General features: G+C 50.1%; 1 protein-coding gene across 1 annotated transcript in view; it reads right to left on the bottom strand.

Annotated features, from left to right (window-relative positions):
* Positions 1 to 546: 546 nt before the first annotated feature.
* Positions 547 to 18,013, bottom strand: part of top3a (DNA topoisomerase III alpha) — a 42,484-nt gene continuing 25,017 nt past the window's right edge. The window contains exons 12-19 of the mRNA XM_071390664.1: positions 17,757 to 17,942; positions 16,907 to 17,036; positions 16,671 to 16,784; positions 9,144 to 9,309; positions 8,765 to 8,911; positions 7,294 to 7,416; positions 1,811 to 2,535; positions 547 to 1,488 (exon numbers count right to left, since the gene is read on the bottom strand). Coding sequence (XP_071246765.1) covers positions 1,319 to 1,488; positions 1,811 to 2,535; positions 7,294 to 7,416; positions 8,765 to 8,911; positions 9,144 to 9,309; positions 16,671 to 16,784; positions 16,907 to 17,036; positions 17,757 to 17,942 — 1,761 coding nt within the window. The 3' untranslated portion in view covers positions 547 to 1,318. The remainder of the gene's footprint in view (positions 1,489 to 1,810; positions 2,536 to 7,293; positions 7,417 to 8,764; positions 8,912 to 9,143; positions 9,310 to 16,670; positions 16,785 to 16,906; positions 17,037 to 17,756; positions 17,943 to 18,013) is intronic.

Below are 18,013 nucleotides of genomic sequence, written 5' to 3'. Positions count from 1 at the left end.
GCTTCTGAAGCTAAGCAGGGTCGGTCCTGGTCAGTCCCTGGATGGGAGACCAGATGCTGCTGGAAGTGGTGTTGGAGGGCCAGTAGGAGGCACTCTTTCCTCTGGTCTGAAAAATATCCCAATGCCCCAGGGCAGTGATTGGGGACACTGCCCTGTGTAGGGTGCCGTCTTTCGGATGGGACGTTAAACGGGTGTCCTGACTCTCTGAGGTCATTAAAGATCCCATGGCACTTATCGTAAGAGTAGGGGTGTTAACCCCGGTGTCCTGGCTAAATTCCCAATCTGGCCCTCAAACCATCATGGTCACCTAATAATCCCCAGTTTATAATTGGCTCATTTCTCCCCTGTAACTATTCCCCAGGTCGTTGCTGCAAATGAGAACGTGTTCTCAGTCAACTTACCTGGTAAAATAACAGTAAAAAATAAAAATATCATCAAGTTTTACACAAGTCCTTCCTACTGTAACTTAGTAAACATGAATCAACACAAGGGAGACATTTTAGAGTCAGAACTGTCTTACCGTCAGACAGAATACAGGACAACAGATTGCTGGGTTCAGTGATTTTATATAAACATTCAAAAATAACAGTATTAATCTTCCCCCTTTCTCCAGTCAGTCTCCTGCCAGCTGCTACTTGGATTTACAATTATATTCTTATCTCCAATGTTACATATTGGGGACAAATTACCATTCAAATCCATTCATTTATTTCTCTGTAAAATATTGATGTATTCACAACATTCTCATGTCATTATAAAAGCAGTTTCTCTGTCAGAGGTGAAACACAGGCAGAATTAACCCAGGTCCCACTCATGTCCCAAATTAACCCTGACCTCTGGTCAGTTTGGGATCCACTCCTGTCCCAAATTAACCCTGACCTCTGGTCAGTTTGGGATCCACTCCTGTCCCAAATTAACCCTGACCTCTGGTCAGTCTGGGATCCACTCCTGTCCCAAATTAACCCTGACCTCTGGTCAGTTTGGGATCCACTCCTGTCCCAAATGAACCCTGACCTCTGGTCAGTTTGGGATCCATTCCTGTCCCAAATTAACCCTGACCTCTGGTCAGTTTGGGATCCACTCCTGTCCCAAATTAACCCTGGTTTAACACCTCTAGAAGCTGACCTCTGGTCAGTCTGGGATCCCCTCCTGATGGTTAGGGTTAGGGTCGGGTTGAAGGTAAACTGATTCTAGTTCTGTGTTTATATCAAACATCAACCGCAGAGCTTCCTGATCACATCAGAGTTCAGAGGTCGGGGACAAGGTCACACTGGGGACAGAGCATCTCCATGGCAGCAGTGGGATCCGGGGTTAAAGGTCAGCGCTGAGGGCAGGTGACACGTGTGTGTCCAGGCATGTGACAGATGCCACAGGTACGGGGTTTCCTGACGGCGGGGGGTCTGGCGGTGGGGGGGGCTCCTCCTCCTCCCCCAGTCTCCCTCCCCCTCTTCCCCCAGTCTCCCCCTCCTCTCTCTCCAGAACCTGAACCTGGTAGAGACACAGACAGAGGGTTAGCAATGGGGGGGTGTATGTGTCTGCATGTGTGTGTTACAGCGTGTTTGTGTTACAGTGTGTGTTTCGTTACCTGGTGGTGGGGCGTTCTCGTCAGCCCAGAGGAAGAATCCACACTGTTGATCTTACATTGTGTGTGTTTCGTTACCTGGCGGTGGGACGTTCTCGTCAGCCCAGAGGAAGAATCCACACTGTTGATCTTACATTGTGTGTGTTTCGTTACCTGGCGGTGGGACGTTCTCGTCAGCCCAGAGGAAGAATCCACACTGTTGATCTAACAGCGTGTGTGTTTCGTTACCTGGCGGTGGGACGTTCTCGTCAGCCCAGAGGAAGAATCCACACTGTTGATCTCTGGGTCTCCCACAGGTATGAAACACCTTTCCTTTATTAGGTCCTTCCTTCTGCACTGTCCTCTGAACCGCCGGCTCACTGCAGTTACACACCACCTCTCCTCCCCCCAACCCCACGGAGGGCCTGGGGGGCTGGTGTGGCCTGCCGGGTGGCGCCCCCTGGGGGCCTGGAGGGTAAATGTTAGTGTTGGGCTGGTCGTTCCACAGGAAGAAGTTACAGCCTCCAGAGGAACACTTATAGAACTGTCTTCCCTGGTTAGGCCCGTCTTTCTTCACCGTGAGGAGGACCGCCTCCGACCCACAGTTACACACGGTGATGTCACCACCTCTGGGGTCAGGGGGTGGGGCCTGGGGGTCAGGGTGGGGGGGCCAGGACGAGGAGGGGGGGTTGGGGGCTTGGGGAGACAGGGGGTCCGGTCTGGGTCTGGGGGCTGGGCGAGGTCTAGGCTGACTGGTTGCAGTGTCTCCCCTTCCTCCTCCTCCTCTTCCTCCCCCAGCTCCTCCTCTTCCTCCCCCAGCTCCTCCTACTCCTCCCGCCACCCCCCCTCCACCCATTCTGAGGTATTTGAGGTTGAGCACCTCCCTCAGTGTCTCGTCACACCCTCCGATGCAGCCCACGAACTCCAGCGGCATCATGGGAGGGAGGCTGCCCCGTCGGAACTTCAACTTTAACCTGCAGAGGAAGAGGAGGAGTCATGTAGAGTAGAGGAAGAGGAGGAGTCATGTAGTCTTTATTACACCCGGGGGGCAGATACAGTAGTCTGTCCCAGTCCATTGATAGGTTATTAAATATCAGAGGATACAGTAGTCTGTCCCAGTCCATTGATAGGTTATTAAATAGCAGAGGATACAGTAGTCTGTCCCAGTCCATTGATAGGTTATTAAATATCAGAGGATACAGTAGTCTGTCCCAGTCCATTGATAGGTTATTAAATAGCAGAGGATACAGTAGTCTGTCCCAGTCCATTGGGGATTGATAGGTTATTAAATATCAGAGGATACAGTAGTCTGTCCCAGTCCATTGATAGGTTATTAAATAGCAGAGGATACAGTAGTCTGTCCCAGTCCATTGATAGGTTATTAGATAGCAGAGGATACAGTAGTCTGTCCCAGTCCATTGATAGGTTATTAAATAGCAGAGGATACAGTAGTCTGTCCCAGTCCATTGGGGATTGATAGGTTATTAAATATCAGAGGATACCGTAGTCTGTCCCAGTCCATTGATAGTTTATTAAATAGCAGAGGATACAGTAGTCTGTCCCAGTCCATTGATAGGTTATTAAATAGCAGAGGATACAGTAGTCTGTCCCAGTCCATTGGGGATTGATAGGTTATTAAATATCAGAGGATACAGTAGTCTGTCCCAGTCCATTGATAGGTTATTAAATATCAGAGGATACAGTAGTCTGTCCCAGTCCATTGGGGATTGATAGGTTATTAAATAGCAGAGGATACAGTAGTCTGTCCCAGTCCATTGATAGGTTATTAAATATCAGAGGATACAGTAGTCTGTCCCAGTCCATTGATAGTTTATTAAATATCAGAGGATACAGTAGTCTGTCCCAGTCCATTGATAGGTTATTAAATATCAGAGGATACAGTAGTCTGTCCCAGTCCATTGGGGATTGATAGTTTATTAAATATCAGAGGATACAGTAGTCTGTCCCAGTCCATTGATAGGTTATTAAATATCAGAGGATACAGTAGTCTGTCCCAGTCCATTGATAGGTTATTAAATATCAGAGGATACAGTAGTCTGTCCCAGTCCATTGATAGGTTATTAAATATCAGAGGATACAGTAGTCTGTCCCAGTCCATTGATAGGTTATTAAATATCAGAGGATACAGTAGTCTGTCCCAGTCCATTGGGGATTGATAGTTTATTAAATAGCAGAGGATACAGTAGTCTGTCCCAGTCCATTGATAGGTTATTAAATAGCAGAGGATACAGTAGTCTGTCCCAGTCCATTGATAGGTTATTAAATATCAGAGGATACAGTAGTATGTCCCAGTCCATTGGGGATTGATAGTTTATTAAATATCAGAGGATACAGTAGTCTGTCCCAGTCCATTGATAGGTTATTAAATATCAGAGGATACAGTAGTCTGTCCCAGTCCATTGATAGTTTATTAAATATCAGAGGATACAGTATTCTGTCCCAGTCCATTGATAGTTTATTAAATAGCAGAGGATACAGTAGTCTGTCCCAGTCCATTGATAGGTTATTAAATATCAGAGGATACAGTAGTCTGTCCCAGTCCATTGGGGATTGATAGTTTATTAAATATCAGAGGATACAGTAGTCTGTCCCAGTCCATTGATAGGTTATTAAATATCAGAGGATACAGTAGTCTGTCCCAGTCCATTGATAGTTTATTAAATATCAGAGGATACAGTATTCTGTCCCAGTCCATTGATAGGTTATTAAATATCAGAGGATACAGTAGTCTGTCCCAGTCCATTGATAGGTTATTAAATATCAGAGGATACAGTAGTCTGTCCCAGTCCATTGATAGGTTATTAAATATCAGAGGATACAGTAGTCTGTCCCAGTCCATTGATAGGTTATTAAATAGCAGAGGATACAGTAGTCTGTCCCAGTCCATTGATAGTTTATTAAATATCAGAGGATACAGTAGTCTGTCCCAGTCCATTGGGGATTGATAGTTTATTAAGTGTTCGCTCAATTGGCCGTCAACATTGTTGTAATTTCAACAAACCTAGCCATGTCTTTACGCATCGCACTTCTAAAATAAAAAGTACTACGCTCCCGAAAACTGTATTCTGTAAATTGTGAACCACATCCTTAATAAATCAAGATATAGCCGAGGCTACAGGACCGGTTAGACTGCGTTATAGGACTGAATCATTTCAATACGTCTGGGAGGAGTGGATCTACTAAGGCTGGTTTCATATCGAGCCCTCCACTACCCTAGGTCTAGACTGCTAAGGCTGGTTTCATATCAAGCCCTCCACTACCCTTACTCTAGGTCTAGACTGCTAAGGCTGGTTTCATATCGAGCCCTCCACTACCCTTACACTAGGTCTAGACTGCTAAGGCTGGTTTCATATCGAGCCCTCCACTACCCTTACCCTAGGTCTAGACTGCTAAGGCTGGTTTCATATCGAGCCCTCCACTACCCTTACCCTAGGTCTAGACTGCTAAGGCTGGTTTCATATCGAGCCCTCCACTACCCTTACCCTAGGTCTAGACTGCTAAGGCTGGTTTCATATCAAGCCCTCCACTACCCTTACACTAGGTCTAGACTGCTAAGGCTGGTTTCATATCGAGCCCTCCACTACCCTTACTCTAGGTCTAGACTGCTAAGGCTGGTTTCATATCGAGCCCTCCACTACCCTAGGTCTAGACTACTAAGGCTGGTTTCATATCGAGCCCTCCACTACCCTTACTCTAGGTCTAGACTGCTAAGGCTGGTTTCATATCAAGCCCTCCACTACCCTTACACTAGGTCTAGACTGCTAAGGCTGGTTTCATATCGAGCCCTCCACTACCCTTACCCTAGGTCTAGACTGCTAAGGCTGGTTTCATATCAAGCCCTCCACTACCCTAGGTCTAGACTACTAAGGCTGGTTTCATATCGAGCCCTCCACTACCCTTACCCTAGGTCTAGACTGCTAAGGCTGGTTTCATATCGAGCCCTCCACTACCCTTACCCTAGGTCTAGACTGCTAAGGCTGGTTTCATATCGAGCCCTCTGCTACCCTTACCCTAGGTCTAGACTACTAAGGCTGGTTTCATATCGAGCCCTCCACTACCCTTACCCTAGGTCTAGACTGCTAAGGCTGGTTTCATATCAAGCCCTCCACTACCCTAGGTCTAGACTACTAAGGCTGGTTTCATATCGAGCCCTCCACTACCCTTACTCTAGGTCTAGACTGCTAAGGCTGGTTTCATATCAAGCCCTCCACTACCCTTACCCTAGGTCTAGACTACTAAGGCTGGTTTCATATCGAGCCCTCCACTACCCTTACCCTAGGTCTAGACTACTAAGGCTGGTTTCATATCGAGCCCTCCACTACCCTTACCCTAGGTCTAGACTGCTAAGGCTGGTTTCATATCGAGCCCTCCACTACCCTTACTCTAGGTCTAGACTGCTAAGGCTGGTTTCATATCGAGCCCTCCACTACCCTTACCCTAGGTCTAGACTGCTAAGGCTGGTTTCATATCGAGCCCTCCACTACCCTTACCCTAGGTCTAGACTGCTAAGGCTGGTTTCATATCAAGCCCTCCACTACCCTTACCCTAGGTCTAGACTACTAAGGCTGGTTTCATATCGAGCCCTCCACTACCCTTACTCTAGGTCTAGACTGCTAAGGCTGGTTTCATATCGAGCCCTCCACTACCCTTACCCTAGGTCTAGACTACTAAGGCTGGTTTCATATCGAGCCCTCCACTACCCTTACCCTAGGTCTAGACTGCTAAGGCTGGTTTCATATCAAGCCCTCCACTACCCTTACCCTAGGTCTAGACTACTAAGGCTGGTTTCATATCGAGCCCTCCACTACCCTTACTCTAGGTCTAGACTGCTAAGGCTGGTTTCATATCGAGCCCTCCACTACCCTTACCCTAGGTCTAGACTACTAAGGCTGGTTTCATATCGAGCCCTCCACTACCCTTACCCTAGGTCTAGACTGCTAAGGCTGGTTTCATATCGAGCCCTCCACTACCCTTACCCTAGGGCTAGACTGCTAAGGCTGGTTTCATATCGAGCCCTCCACTACCCTTACCCTAGGTCTAGACTGCTAAGGCTGGTTTCATATCAAGCCCTCCACTACCCTTACCCTAGGTCTAGACTGCTAAGGCTGGTTTCATATCGAGCCCTCCACTACCCTTACCCTAGGTCTAGACTGCTAAGGCTGGTTTCATATCGAGCCCTCCACTACCCTTACCCTAGGTCTAGACTGCTAAGGCTGGTTTCATATCGAGCCCTCCACTACCCTTACCCTAGGTCTAGACTACTAAGGCTGGTTTCATATCGAGCCCTCCTCTACCCTTACCCTAGGTCTAGACTACTAAGGCTGGTTTCATATCGAGCCCTCCACTACCCTAGGTCTAGACTACTAAGGCTGGTTTCATATCGAGCCCTCCACTACCCTTACCCTAGGTCTAGACTGCTAAGGCTGGTTTCATATCGAGCCCTCCACTACCCTTACTCTGCTAAGACTGCTAAGGCATCCCACCTCACCTCAGGTTCATAACACTCTGTCTCCAAAACCATCAGGGAAGACAGACAGACAGACAGACAGACAGGTATAACAGACAGACAGACAGACTGGTATAACAGACAGACAGACAGATACCTACATGTGAACGGGGCGGGGCTGACAGACAGACAGACAGACAGACAGACAGACAGACAGACAGACAGACAGACAGACAGACAGACAGACAGACAGACAGATACCTACATGTGAACGGGGCGGGGCTGACAGGTGGGACAGACAGACTCGTCTCTGTTGACCTCTAACACCGTGTCAGGAAACCACACGGAACACTTGCATTCTGGGTAACCAACGCAAGACAGGTACTTCCTGTTAGAGAGAGAGAGGATTGGAAGATATTAAATAGCAGAGAAGCAGTCTTTTATACCCTCCAAGACTTTGTGTAAAGTGTGGTGAAAGTGGTCAAAATGTCCGTTTGGAAAAGTTCTGAGAAAAGGTAGTTGAGGCAGAACAACAGAACTAACCTTCCTTCACAACAACAGAACACACCTTCCTTCACAACAACAGAACTAACCTTCCTTCACAACAACAGAACTAACCTTCCTTCACAACAACAGAACTAACCTTCCTTCACAACAACAGAACTGACCTTCCTTCACAACAACAGAACTAACCTTCCTTCACAACAACAGAACTAACCTTCCTTCACAACAACAGAACTAACCTTCCTTCACAACAACAGAACTAACCTTCCTTCACAACAACAGAACTAACCTTCCTTCACAACAACCGAACTAACCTTCCTTCACAACAACCGAACTAACCTTCCTTCACAACAACAGAACTAACCTTCCTTCACAACAACATAACTAACCTTCCTTCACAACAACAGAACTAACCTTCCTTCACAACAACAGAACTAACCTTCCTTCACAACAACAGAACTAACCTTCCTTCACAACAACAGAACCAACATTCCTTCACAACAACAGAACCAACATTCCTTCACAACAACAGAACTAACCTTCCTTCACAACAACAGAACTAACATTCCTTCACAACAACAGAACCAACCTTCCTTCACAACAACAGAACTAACCTCCCTTCACAACAACAGAACAATCCTTCCTTCACAACAGAACTAACCTTCCTTCACAACAACAGAACCAACCTTCCTTCACAACAACAGAACCAACCTTCCTTCACAACAACAGAACCAACCTTCCTTCACAACAGAACTAACCTTCCTTCACAACAACAGAACTAACCTTCCTTCACAACAACAGAACCAACCTTCCTTCACAACAACAGAACCAACCTTCCTTCACAACAACAGAACCAACCTTCCTTCACAACATAACTAACCTTCCTTCACAACAACAGAACCAACCCTCCTTCACAACAACAGAACCAACCTTCCTTCACAACAACAGAACCAACATTCCTTCACAACAACAGAACTAACCTTCCTTCACAACAACAGAACCAACCTTCCTTCACAACAACAGAACTAACCTTCCTTCACAACAACAGAACCAACCTTCCTTCACAACAACAGAACTAACCTTCCTTCACAACAACAGAACTAACCTTCCTTCACAACAACAGAACTAACCTTTCTTCACAACAGAACTAACCTTCCTTCAAAAAGTTTGTCTCCCCCGTCCAGTCTCATCCCTCCCCCAGTCTCCCCCGTCTCATCCCTCCCCCGTCTCACCCGTTCCCCTCCTTCCTCCTCCGCAGCACCATGTCCCGCCCACACTGAGGACACTTCCTGACTGGGAGGGGCATCTCCATATCCTGCTGCTCTGATTCGCTGAACTCCTGGGCCGCGCCCAGATAGATAGACAGAGCCTCGTCCAACCTGAGAGACGACAAGAAACGACACATTACAACTGCTGTGTGTCTGTGTGTGTGTGTGTGTGTGTGTGTGTGTGTGTGTGTGTCTGTGTGTGTGTGTGTGTGTGTGTGTGTGTTTCACCTCTTGGCTTTCTTGACAGACTCTACGAAGACCGTCTTGTATTTGTGTGTGTGTGTGTGTGTGTGTGTGTGTGTGTGTGTGTGTGTGTGTGTGTGTGTGTATGTGTGTATTTCACCTCTTGGCTTTCTTGACAGACTCTACGAAGACCGTCTTGTATTTGTGAATGTGGTGTCTCAACACGCTCTGTTTGTCCTTCCTCCCCTCCGATACCAGCTTCAGGTCCGCCTCCAGCTCCGCCCGGAGGTCTGGCTTAGACATCTCATACCCCATGGAGTTATACCCTATACAGACACACATTCACATTGGAGTCATTTACCAGACTCTCTGATCCAGAGCTACTACAGTAGGGAGTCATTTAGCAGACTCTCTGATCCAGAGCCACTTACAGTAGGGAGTCATTTAGCAGACTCTCTGATCCAGAGCCACTTACAGTAGGGAGTCATTTAGCAGACTCTCTGATCCAGAGCCACTACAGTAGGGAGTCATTTAGCAGACTCTCTGATCCAGAGCCACTTACAGTAGGGAGTCATTTAGCAGACTCTCTGATCCAGAGCCACTACAGTAGTGAGTCATTTAACAGACTCTCTGATCCAGAGCCACTTACAGTAGGGAGTCATTTAGCAGACTCTCTGATCCAGAGCCACTACAGTAGGGAGTCATTTAGCAGACTCTCTGATCCAGAGCCACTTACAGTAGTGAGTCATTTAGCAGACTCTCTGATCCAGAGCCACTACAGTAGTGAGTCATTTAGCAGACTCTCTTATCCAGAGACACTTACAGTAGTGAGTCATTTACCAGACTCTCTGATCCAGAGACACTACAGTAGGGAGTCATTTAGCAGACTCTCTGATCCAGAGCCACTTACAGTAGGGAGTCATTTAGCAGACTCTCTGATCCAGAGCCACTACAGTAGTGAGTCATTTAACAGACTCTCTGATCCAGAGCCACTTACAGTAGGGAGTCATTTAGCAGACTCTCTGATCCAGAGCCACTACAGTAGGGAGTCATTTAGCAGACTCTCTGATCCAGAGCCACTTACAGTAGTGAGTCATTTAGCAGACTCTCTGATCCAGAGCCACTACAGTAGTGAGTCATTTAGCAGACTCTCTTATCCAGAGACACTTACAGTAGTGAGTCATTTACCAGACTCTCTGATCCAGAGACACTTACAGTAGGGAGTCATTTAACAGACTCTCTGATCCAGAGACACTTACAGTAGTGAGTCATTTAGCAGACTCTCTGATCCAGAGCCACTACAGTAGTGAGTCATTTAGCAGACTCTCTTATCCAGAGACACTTACAGTAGTGAGTCATTTACCAGACTCTCTGATCCAGAGCCACTTACAGTAGTGAGTCATTTAGCAGACTCTCTGATCCAGAGCCACTACAGTAGTGAGTCATTTAGCAGACTCTCTGATCCAGAGCCACTACAGTAGTGAGTCATTTAGCAGACTCTCTTATCCAGAGACACTTACAGTAGTGAGTCATTTACCAGACTCTCTGATCCAGAGACACTTACAGTAGGGAGTCATTTAACAGACTCTCTGATCCAGAGACACTTACAGTAGTGAGTCATTTAGCAGACTCTCTGATCCAGAGCCACTACAGTAGTGAGTCATTTAGCAGACTCTCTTATCCAGAGACACTTACAGTAGTGAGTCATTTACCAGACTCTCTGATCCAGAGCCACTTACAGTAGTGAGTCATTTAGCAGACTCTCTGATCCAGAGCCACTACAGTAGTGAGTCATTTAGCAGACTCTCTTATCCAGAGACACTTACAGTAGTGAGTCATTTACCAGACTCTCTGATCCAGAGACACTTACAGTAGGGAGTCATTTAACAGACTCTCTGATCCAGAGACACTTACAGTAGGGAGTCATTTAGTAGACTCTCTGATCCAGAGCCACTACAGTAGGGAGTCATTTAGCAAACTCCCTGATCCAGAGCCAATACAGTAGGGAGTCATTTAGCAAACTCTCTGATCCAGAGCCACTACAGTAGGGAGTCATTTAGTAGACTCTCTGATCCAGAGCCACTACAGTAGTGAGTCATTTAGCAGACTCCCTGATCCAGAGCCACTACAGTAGGGAGTCATTTAGCAAACTCTCTGATCCAGAGCCACTACAGTAGTGAGTCATTTAGCAGACTCCCTAATCCAGAGCCACTACAGTAGGGAGTCATTTAACAGACTCTCTTATCCAGAGACACTTACAGTAGGGAGTCATTTAGTAGACTCTCTGATCCAGAGCCACTTACAGTAGTGAGTCGTTTAGCAGACTCTCTGATCCAGAGCCACTTACAGTAGGGAGTCATTTAGCAGACTCTCTGATCCAGAGCCACTTACAGTAGGGAGTCATTTAACAGGCTCTCTGATCCAGAGCCACTACAGTAGGGAGTCATTTAGCAGACTCTCTGATCCAGAGCCACTACAGTAGTGAGTCATTTAACAGATTCTCTGATCCAGAGACACTTACAGTAGGGAGTCATTTAGTAGACTCTCTGATCCAGAGCCACTTACAGTAGTGAGTCGTTTAGCAGACTCTCTGATCCAGAGCCACTTACAGTAGGGAGTCATTTAGCAGACTCTCTGATCCAGAGCCACTTACAGTAGGGAGTCATTTAACAGGCTCTCTGATCCAGAGCCACTACAGTAGGGAGTCATTTAGCAGACTCTCTGATCCAGAGCCACTACAGTAGTGAGTCATTTAACAGATTCTCTGATCCAGAGCCACTACAGTAGTGAGTCATTTAGCAGACTCTCTTATCCAGAGCCACTACAGTAGGGAGTCATTTAGCAGACTCTCTGATCCAGAGACACTTACAGTAGTGAGTCATTTAGCAGACTCTCTGATCCAGAGACACTACAGTAGTGAGTCATTTAGCAGACTCTCTGATCCAGAGCCACTTACAGTAGGGAGTCATTTAGCAGACTCTCTGATCCAGAGCCACTACAGTAGGGAGTCATTTAGTAGATTCACTTATCCAGAGCCACTACAGTAGGGAGTCATTTAGCAGACTCTCTGATCCAGAGCCACTACAGTAGGGAGTCATTTAGTAGACTCACTTATCCAGAGCCACTACAGTAGGGAGTCATTTAGCAGACTCTCTGATCCAGAGCCACTTACAGTAGGGAGTCATTTAACAGACTCTCTGATCCAGAGCCACTACAGTAGGGAGTCATTTAGTAGACTCACTTATCCCAGAGCCACTTACAGGAGAAATGATGGTTAAGACATTTTTTCACGTAGTCGGCTTGAGGATTCGAACCAGCGACCTCCCGGTTACTAACCAGCGACCTCCCGGTTACTAACCAGCGACCTCCCGGTTACTAACCAGCGACCTTCCGGTTACTAACCAGCGACCTCCCGGTTACTAACCAGCGACCTCCCGGTTACTAACCAGCGACCTCCCGGTTACTAACCAGCGACCTCCCGGTTACTAACCAGCGACCTCCCGGTTACTAACCAGCGACCTCCCGGTTACTAACCAGCGACCTCCCGGTTACTAACCAGCGACCTCCCGGTTACTAACCAGCGACCTCTCGGTTACTAACCAGCGACCTTTCGGTTACTAACCAGCGACCTCTCGGTTACTAACCAGCGACCTTTCGGTTACTAACCAGCGACCTTTCGGTTACTAACCAGCGACCTCCCGGTTACTAACCAGCGACCTCCCGGTTACTAACCAGCGACCTCCCGGTTACTAACCAGCGACCTCCCGGTTACTAACCAGCGACCTCCCGGTTACTAACCAGCGACCTCCCGGTTACTAACCAGCGACCTTTCGGTTACTAACCAGCGACCTTCCGGTTACTAACCAGCGACCTCCCGGTTACTAACCAGCGACCTTCCGGTTACTAACCAGCGACCTCCCGGTTACTAACCAGCGACCTCCCGGTTACTAACCAGCGACCTCCCGGTTACTAACCAGCGACCTTCCGGTTACTAACCAGCGACCTTCCGGTTACTAACCAGCGACCTTTCGGTTACTAACCAGCGACCGTCCGGTTACTAACCAGCGACATCTCGGTTACTAACCAGCGACCTTCCGGTTACTAACCAGCGACCTCTCGGTTACTAACCAGCGACCTTTCGGTTACTAACCAGCGACCTTCCGGTTACTAACCAGCGACCTTCCGGTTACTAACCAGCGACCTTCCGGTTACTAACCAGCGACCTTTCGGTTACTAACCAGCGACCTCTCGGTTACTAACCAGCGACCGTCCGGTTACTAAGCAGCGACCTCTCGGTTACTAACCAGCGACCGTCCGGTTACTAACCAGCGACATCTCGGTTACTAACCAGCGACCTTCCGGTTACTAACCAGCGACCTCTCGGTTACTAACCAGCGACCTTTCGGTTACTAACCAGCGACCTTTCGGTTACTAACCAGCGACCTTCTGGTTACTAACCAGCGACCTTTCGGTTACTAACCAGCGACCTCTCGGTTACTAACCAGCGACCGTCCGGTTACTAACCAGCGACATCTCGGTTACTAACCAGCGACCTTCCGGTTACTAACCAGCGACCTTCCGGTTACTAACCAGCGACCTTCCGGTTACTAACCAGCGACCTTTCGGTTACTAACCAGCGACCTTCTGGTTACTAACCAGCGACCTTTCGGTTACTAACCAGCGACCTCTCGGTTACTAACCAGCGACCGTCCGGTTACTAACCAGCGACCGTCCGGTTACTAACCAGCGACATCTCGGTTACTAACCAGCGACCTTCCGGTTACTAACCAGCGACCTCTCGGTTACTAACCAGCGACCTTTCGGTTACTAACCAGCGACCTTTCGGTTACTAACCAGCGACCTTTCGGTTACTAACCAGCGACCTTCCGGTTACTAACCAGCGACCTTCCGGTTACTAACCAGCGACCTTCCGGTTACTAACCAGCGACCTTTCGGTTACTAACCAGCGACCTCTCGGTTACTAACCAGCGACCGTCCGGTTACTAACCAGCGACATCTCGGTTACTAACCAGCGACCTTCCGGTTACTAACCAGCGACCTCTCGGTTACTAACCAGCGACCTTTCGGTTACTAACCAGCGACCTTTCGGTTACTAACCAGCGACCTCTCGGTTACTAACCAGCGACCTCTCGGTTACTAACCAGCGACCTTCCGGTTACTAACCAGCGACCTTCCGGTTACTAACCAGCGACCTTCCGGTTACTAACCAGCGACCTTTCGGTTACTAACCAGCGACCTTCTGGTTACTAACCAGCGACCTTTCGGTTACTAACCAGCGACCTCTCGGTTACTAACCAGCGACCGTCCGGTTACTAACCAGCGACCGTCCGGTTACTAACCAGCGACATCTCGGTTACTAACCAGCGACCTTCCGGTTACTAACCAGCGACCTCTCGGTTACTAACCAGCGACCTTTCGGTTACTAACCAGCGACCTTTCGGTTACTAACCAGCGACCTTTCGGTTACTAACCAGCGACCTTTCGGTTACTAACCAGCGACCTTCCGGTTACTAACCAGCGACCTTCCGGTTACTAACCAGCGACCTCTCGGTTACTAACCAGCGACCTTTCGGTTACTAACCAGCGACCTTTTGGTTACTAACCAGCGACCTTTTGGTTACTAACCAGCGACCTTCCGGTTACTAACCAGCGACCTTCCGGTTACAGTCCCTTCCCCCCTGTACCTACCCTCCACCAGTCCCTCTGTACCTACCCTCCACCAGTCCCTTCCCCCCTGTACCTACCCTCCACCAGTCCCTCCCCCCCTGTACCTACCCTCCACCAGTCCCTTCCCCCCTGTACCTACCCTCCACCAGTCCCTTCCCCCCTGTACCTACCCTCCACCAGTCCCTTCCCCCTGTACCTACCCTCCACCAGTCCCTTCCCCCCTGTACCTACCCTCCACCAGTCCCTCCCCCCCTGTACCTACCCTCCACCAGTCCCTTCCCCCCTGTACCTACCCTCCACCAGTCCCTTCCCCCTGTACCTACCCTCCACCAGTCCCTTCCCCCTGTACCTACCCTCCACCAGTCCCTCCCCCCTGTACCTACCCTCCACCAGTCCCCCTGTACCTACCCTCCACCAGTCCCTTCCCCCCTGTACCTCCCCTCCACCAGTCCCTTCCCCCCTGTACCTCCCCTCCACCAGTCCCTTCCCCCTGTACCTACCCTCCACCCGTCCCCCTGTACCTCCCCTCCACCAGTCCCTTCCCCCTGTACCTACCCTCCACCAGTCCCCCTGTACCTCCCCTCCACCAGTCCCTTCCCCCTGTACCTACCCTCCACCAGTCCCTTCCCCCTGTACCTACCCTCCACCAGTCCCTTCCCCCCTGTACCTACCCTCCACCAGTCCCCCTGTACCTCCCCTCCACCAGTCCCTTCCCCCCTGTACCTCCCCTCCACCAGTCCCTTCCCCCTGTACCTACCCTCCACCAGTCCCTTCCCCCTGTACCTACCCTCCACCAGTCCCTTCCCCCTGTACCTACCCTCCACCAGTCCCCCTGTACCTACCCTCCACCAGTCCCTTCCCCCCTGTACCTCCCCTCCACCAGTCCCTTCCCCCCTGTACCTCCCCTCCACCAGTCCCTTCCCCCTGTACCTACCCTCCACCCGTCCCCCTGTACCTCCCCTCCACCAGTCCCTTCCCCCTGTACCTACCCTCCACCAGTCCCCCTGTACCTCCCCTCCACCAGTCCCTTCCCCCCTGTACCTCCCCTCCACCAGTCCCTTCCCCCTGTACCTACCCTCCACCAGTCCCTTCCCCCTGTACCTACCCTCCACCAGTCCCTTCCCCCTGTACCTACCCTCCACCAGTCCCTTCACCCCTGTACCTACCCTCCACCAGTCCCTTCCCCCCCTGTACCTACCCTCCACCAGTCCCTTCCCAGTCCCTCCCCCCCTGTACCTACCCTCCACCAGTCCCTTCCCCCTGTACCTACCCTCCACCAGTCCCTTCACCCCTGTACCTACCCTCCACCAGTCCCTTCCCCCCCTGTACCTACCCTCCACCAGTCCCTTCCCAGTCCCTCCCCCCCCTGTACCTACCCTCCACCAGTCCCTTCCCCCCTGTACCTACCCTCCACCAGTCCCTTCCCCCCCTGTACCTACCCTCCACCAGTCCCATCCCCCCCTGTACCTACCCTCCACCAGTCCCTTCCCCCTGTACCTACCCTCCACCAGTCCCTTCCCCCCCTGTACCTACCCTCCACCAGTCCCTTCCCCCCTGTACCTACCCTCCACCAGTCCCTTCCCCCCCTGTACCTACCCTCCACCAGTCCCTTCCCCCCTGTACCTACCCTCCACCAGTCCCTTCCCCCCCTGTACCTACCCTCCACCAGTCCCTTCCCCCCTGTACCTACCCTCCACCAGTCCCTTCCCCCCTGTACCTACCCTCCACCAGTCCCTTCCCCCCCTGTACCTACCCTCCACCAGTCCCTTCCCCCTGTACCTACCCTCCACCAGTCCCTTCCCCCCCTGTACCTACCCTCCACCAGTCCCTCCCCCCTGTACCTACCCTCCACCAGTCCCATCCCCCCCTGTACCTACCCTCCACCAGTCCCTTCCCCCTGTACCTACCCTCCACCAGTCCCTTCCCCCCCTGTACCTACCCTCCACCAGTCCCTTCCCCCTGTACCTACCCTCCACCAGTCCCATCCCCCTGTACCTACCCTCCACCAGTCCCATCCCCAGTTCTCCTGGTAGAAACCTCTGATCAGCTGTTAGTCCCACGTACATACGGCTCTTTATGGTCTCAATGTGATCTGCGTGGGTGGCATCCGTACCTGTTAAAACACACTGCAGTTAACCACTAACAGTCCTGATAGTCATCTGGATATTCAGCTGTGTGTGTGTGTGTGTGTGTGTGTGTGTGTGTGTGTGTGTGTGTGTGTGTGTGTGTGTGTACCGATGCCGTGTTTCTCCATCAGTGATATGAGGTCTGCCTCTGTGAGGAGTTGAGGAGGAGAGGTCTGGCCATCCAGCATCTCTATGGCTGACGGCTGGAACTGGCTACCCTGCTCATACACTGGGATCACCTGCAACACACGCACACGCACACACACACACACACACACACAGTCAGATTAACAAACAAACATGATGTGGAGTCCCCCAGGGGTTCATAATGGAACCCTCATATATTCAACATGATAAAGAGTCTCCCAGGGGTTCATAATGGGACCCTCATATATTCAACATGATAAAGAGTCCCCCAGGGATCCACAACGGGACCCTCATATATTCAACATGATGTGGAGTCACCCAGGGGTTCACAACGGGACCTTCATATATTCAACATTATGTGGAGTCCCCCAGGGGTTCACAACGGGACCCTCATATATTCAACATGATAAAGAGTCCCCCAGGGGTTCATAACGGGACCCTCGTATATTCAACATTATGTGGAGTCCCCCAGGGATCCACAACGGGACCCTCATATATTCAACATGATGTGGAGTTCCCCAGGGGCTCACAACGGGACCCTCGTATATTCAACATGATGTGGAGTTCCCCAGGGGCTCACAACGGGACCCTCATATATTCAACATGATGTGGAGTTCCCCAGGGGCTCACAACGGGACCCTCATATATTCAACATGATGTGGAGTTCCCCAGGGGTTCATAACGGCACCCTCGTATATTCAACATGATGTGGAGTTCCCCAGGGGCTCACAACGGGACCCTCATATATTCAACATGATGTGGAGTTCCCCAGGGGCTCACAACGGGACCCTTATGATAAATTACCCCCCCACCTTAGTGCTCCAGCGGTCGTAGGGGTACACGTCCAGGTAGTTCCTCCTGATGATCATGAGGCCGTTGGCGGAGAACCTCTCGTTAGCCATTTCCACCTCGACCACCGTTTCCTGCCCCACAGCATCAAGGGATACGCACGCCAGGAAGTGGCGCACAATGAACTCATACACACGCTGCTCGTTGCCCTGGAGACAGAAAACACATTTCAGATCTAGCCACTTACCACCGTTTTACAGATCTAGCCAGGATAGTCCAC

This window comes from Salvelinus alpinus, chromosome 1 (genome assembly GCF_045679555.1).
Source record: "Salvelinus alpinus chromosome 1, SLU_Salpinus.1, whole genome shotgun sequence".
In the NCBI taxonomy this organism is placed as follows: domain Eukaryota; kingdom Metazoa; phylum Chordata; class Actinopteri; order Salmoniformes; family Salmonidae; genus Salvelinus; species Salvelinus alpinus.
This window is presented reverse-complemented; position numbering and strand designations above follow the sequence as displayed.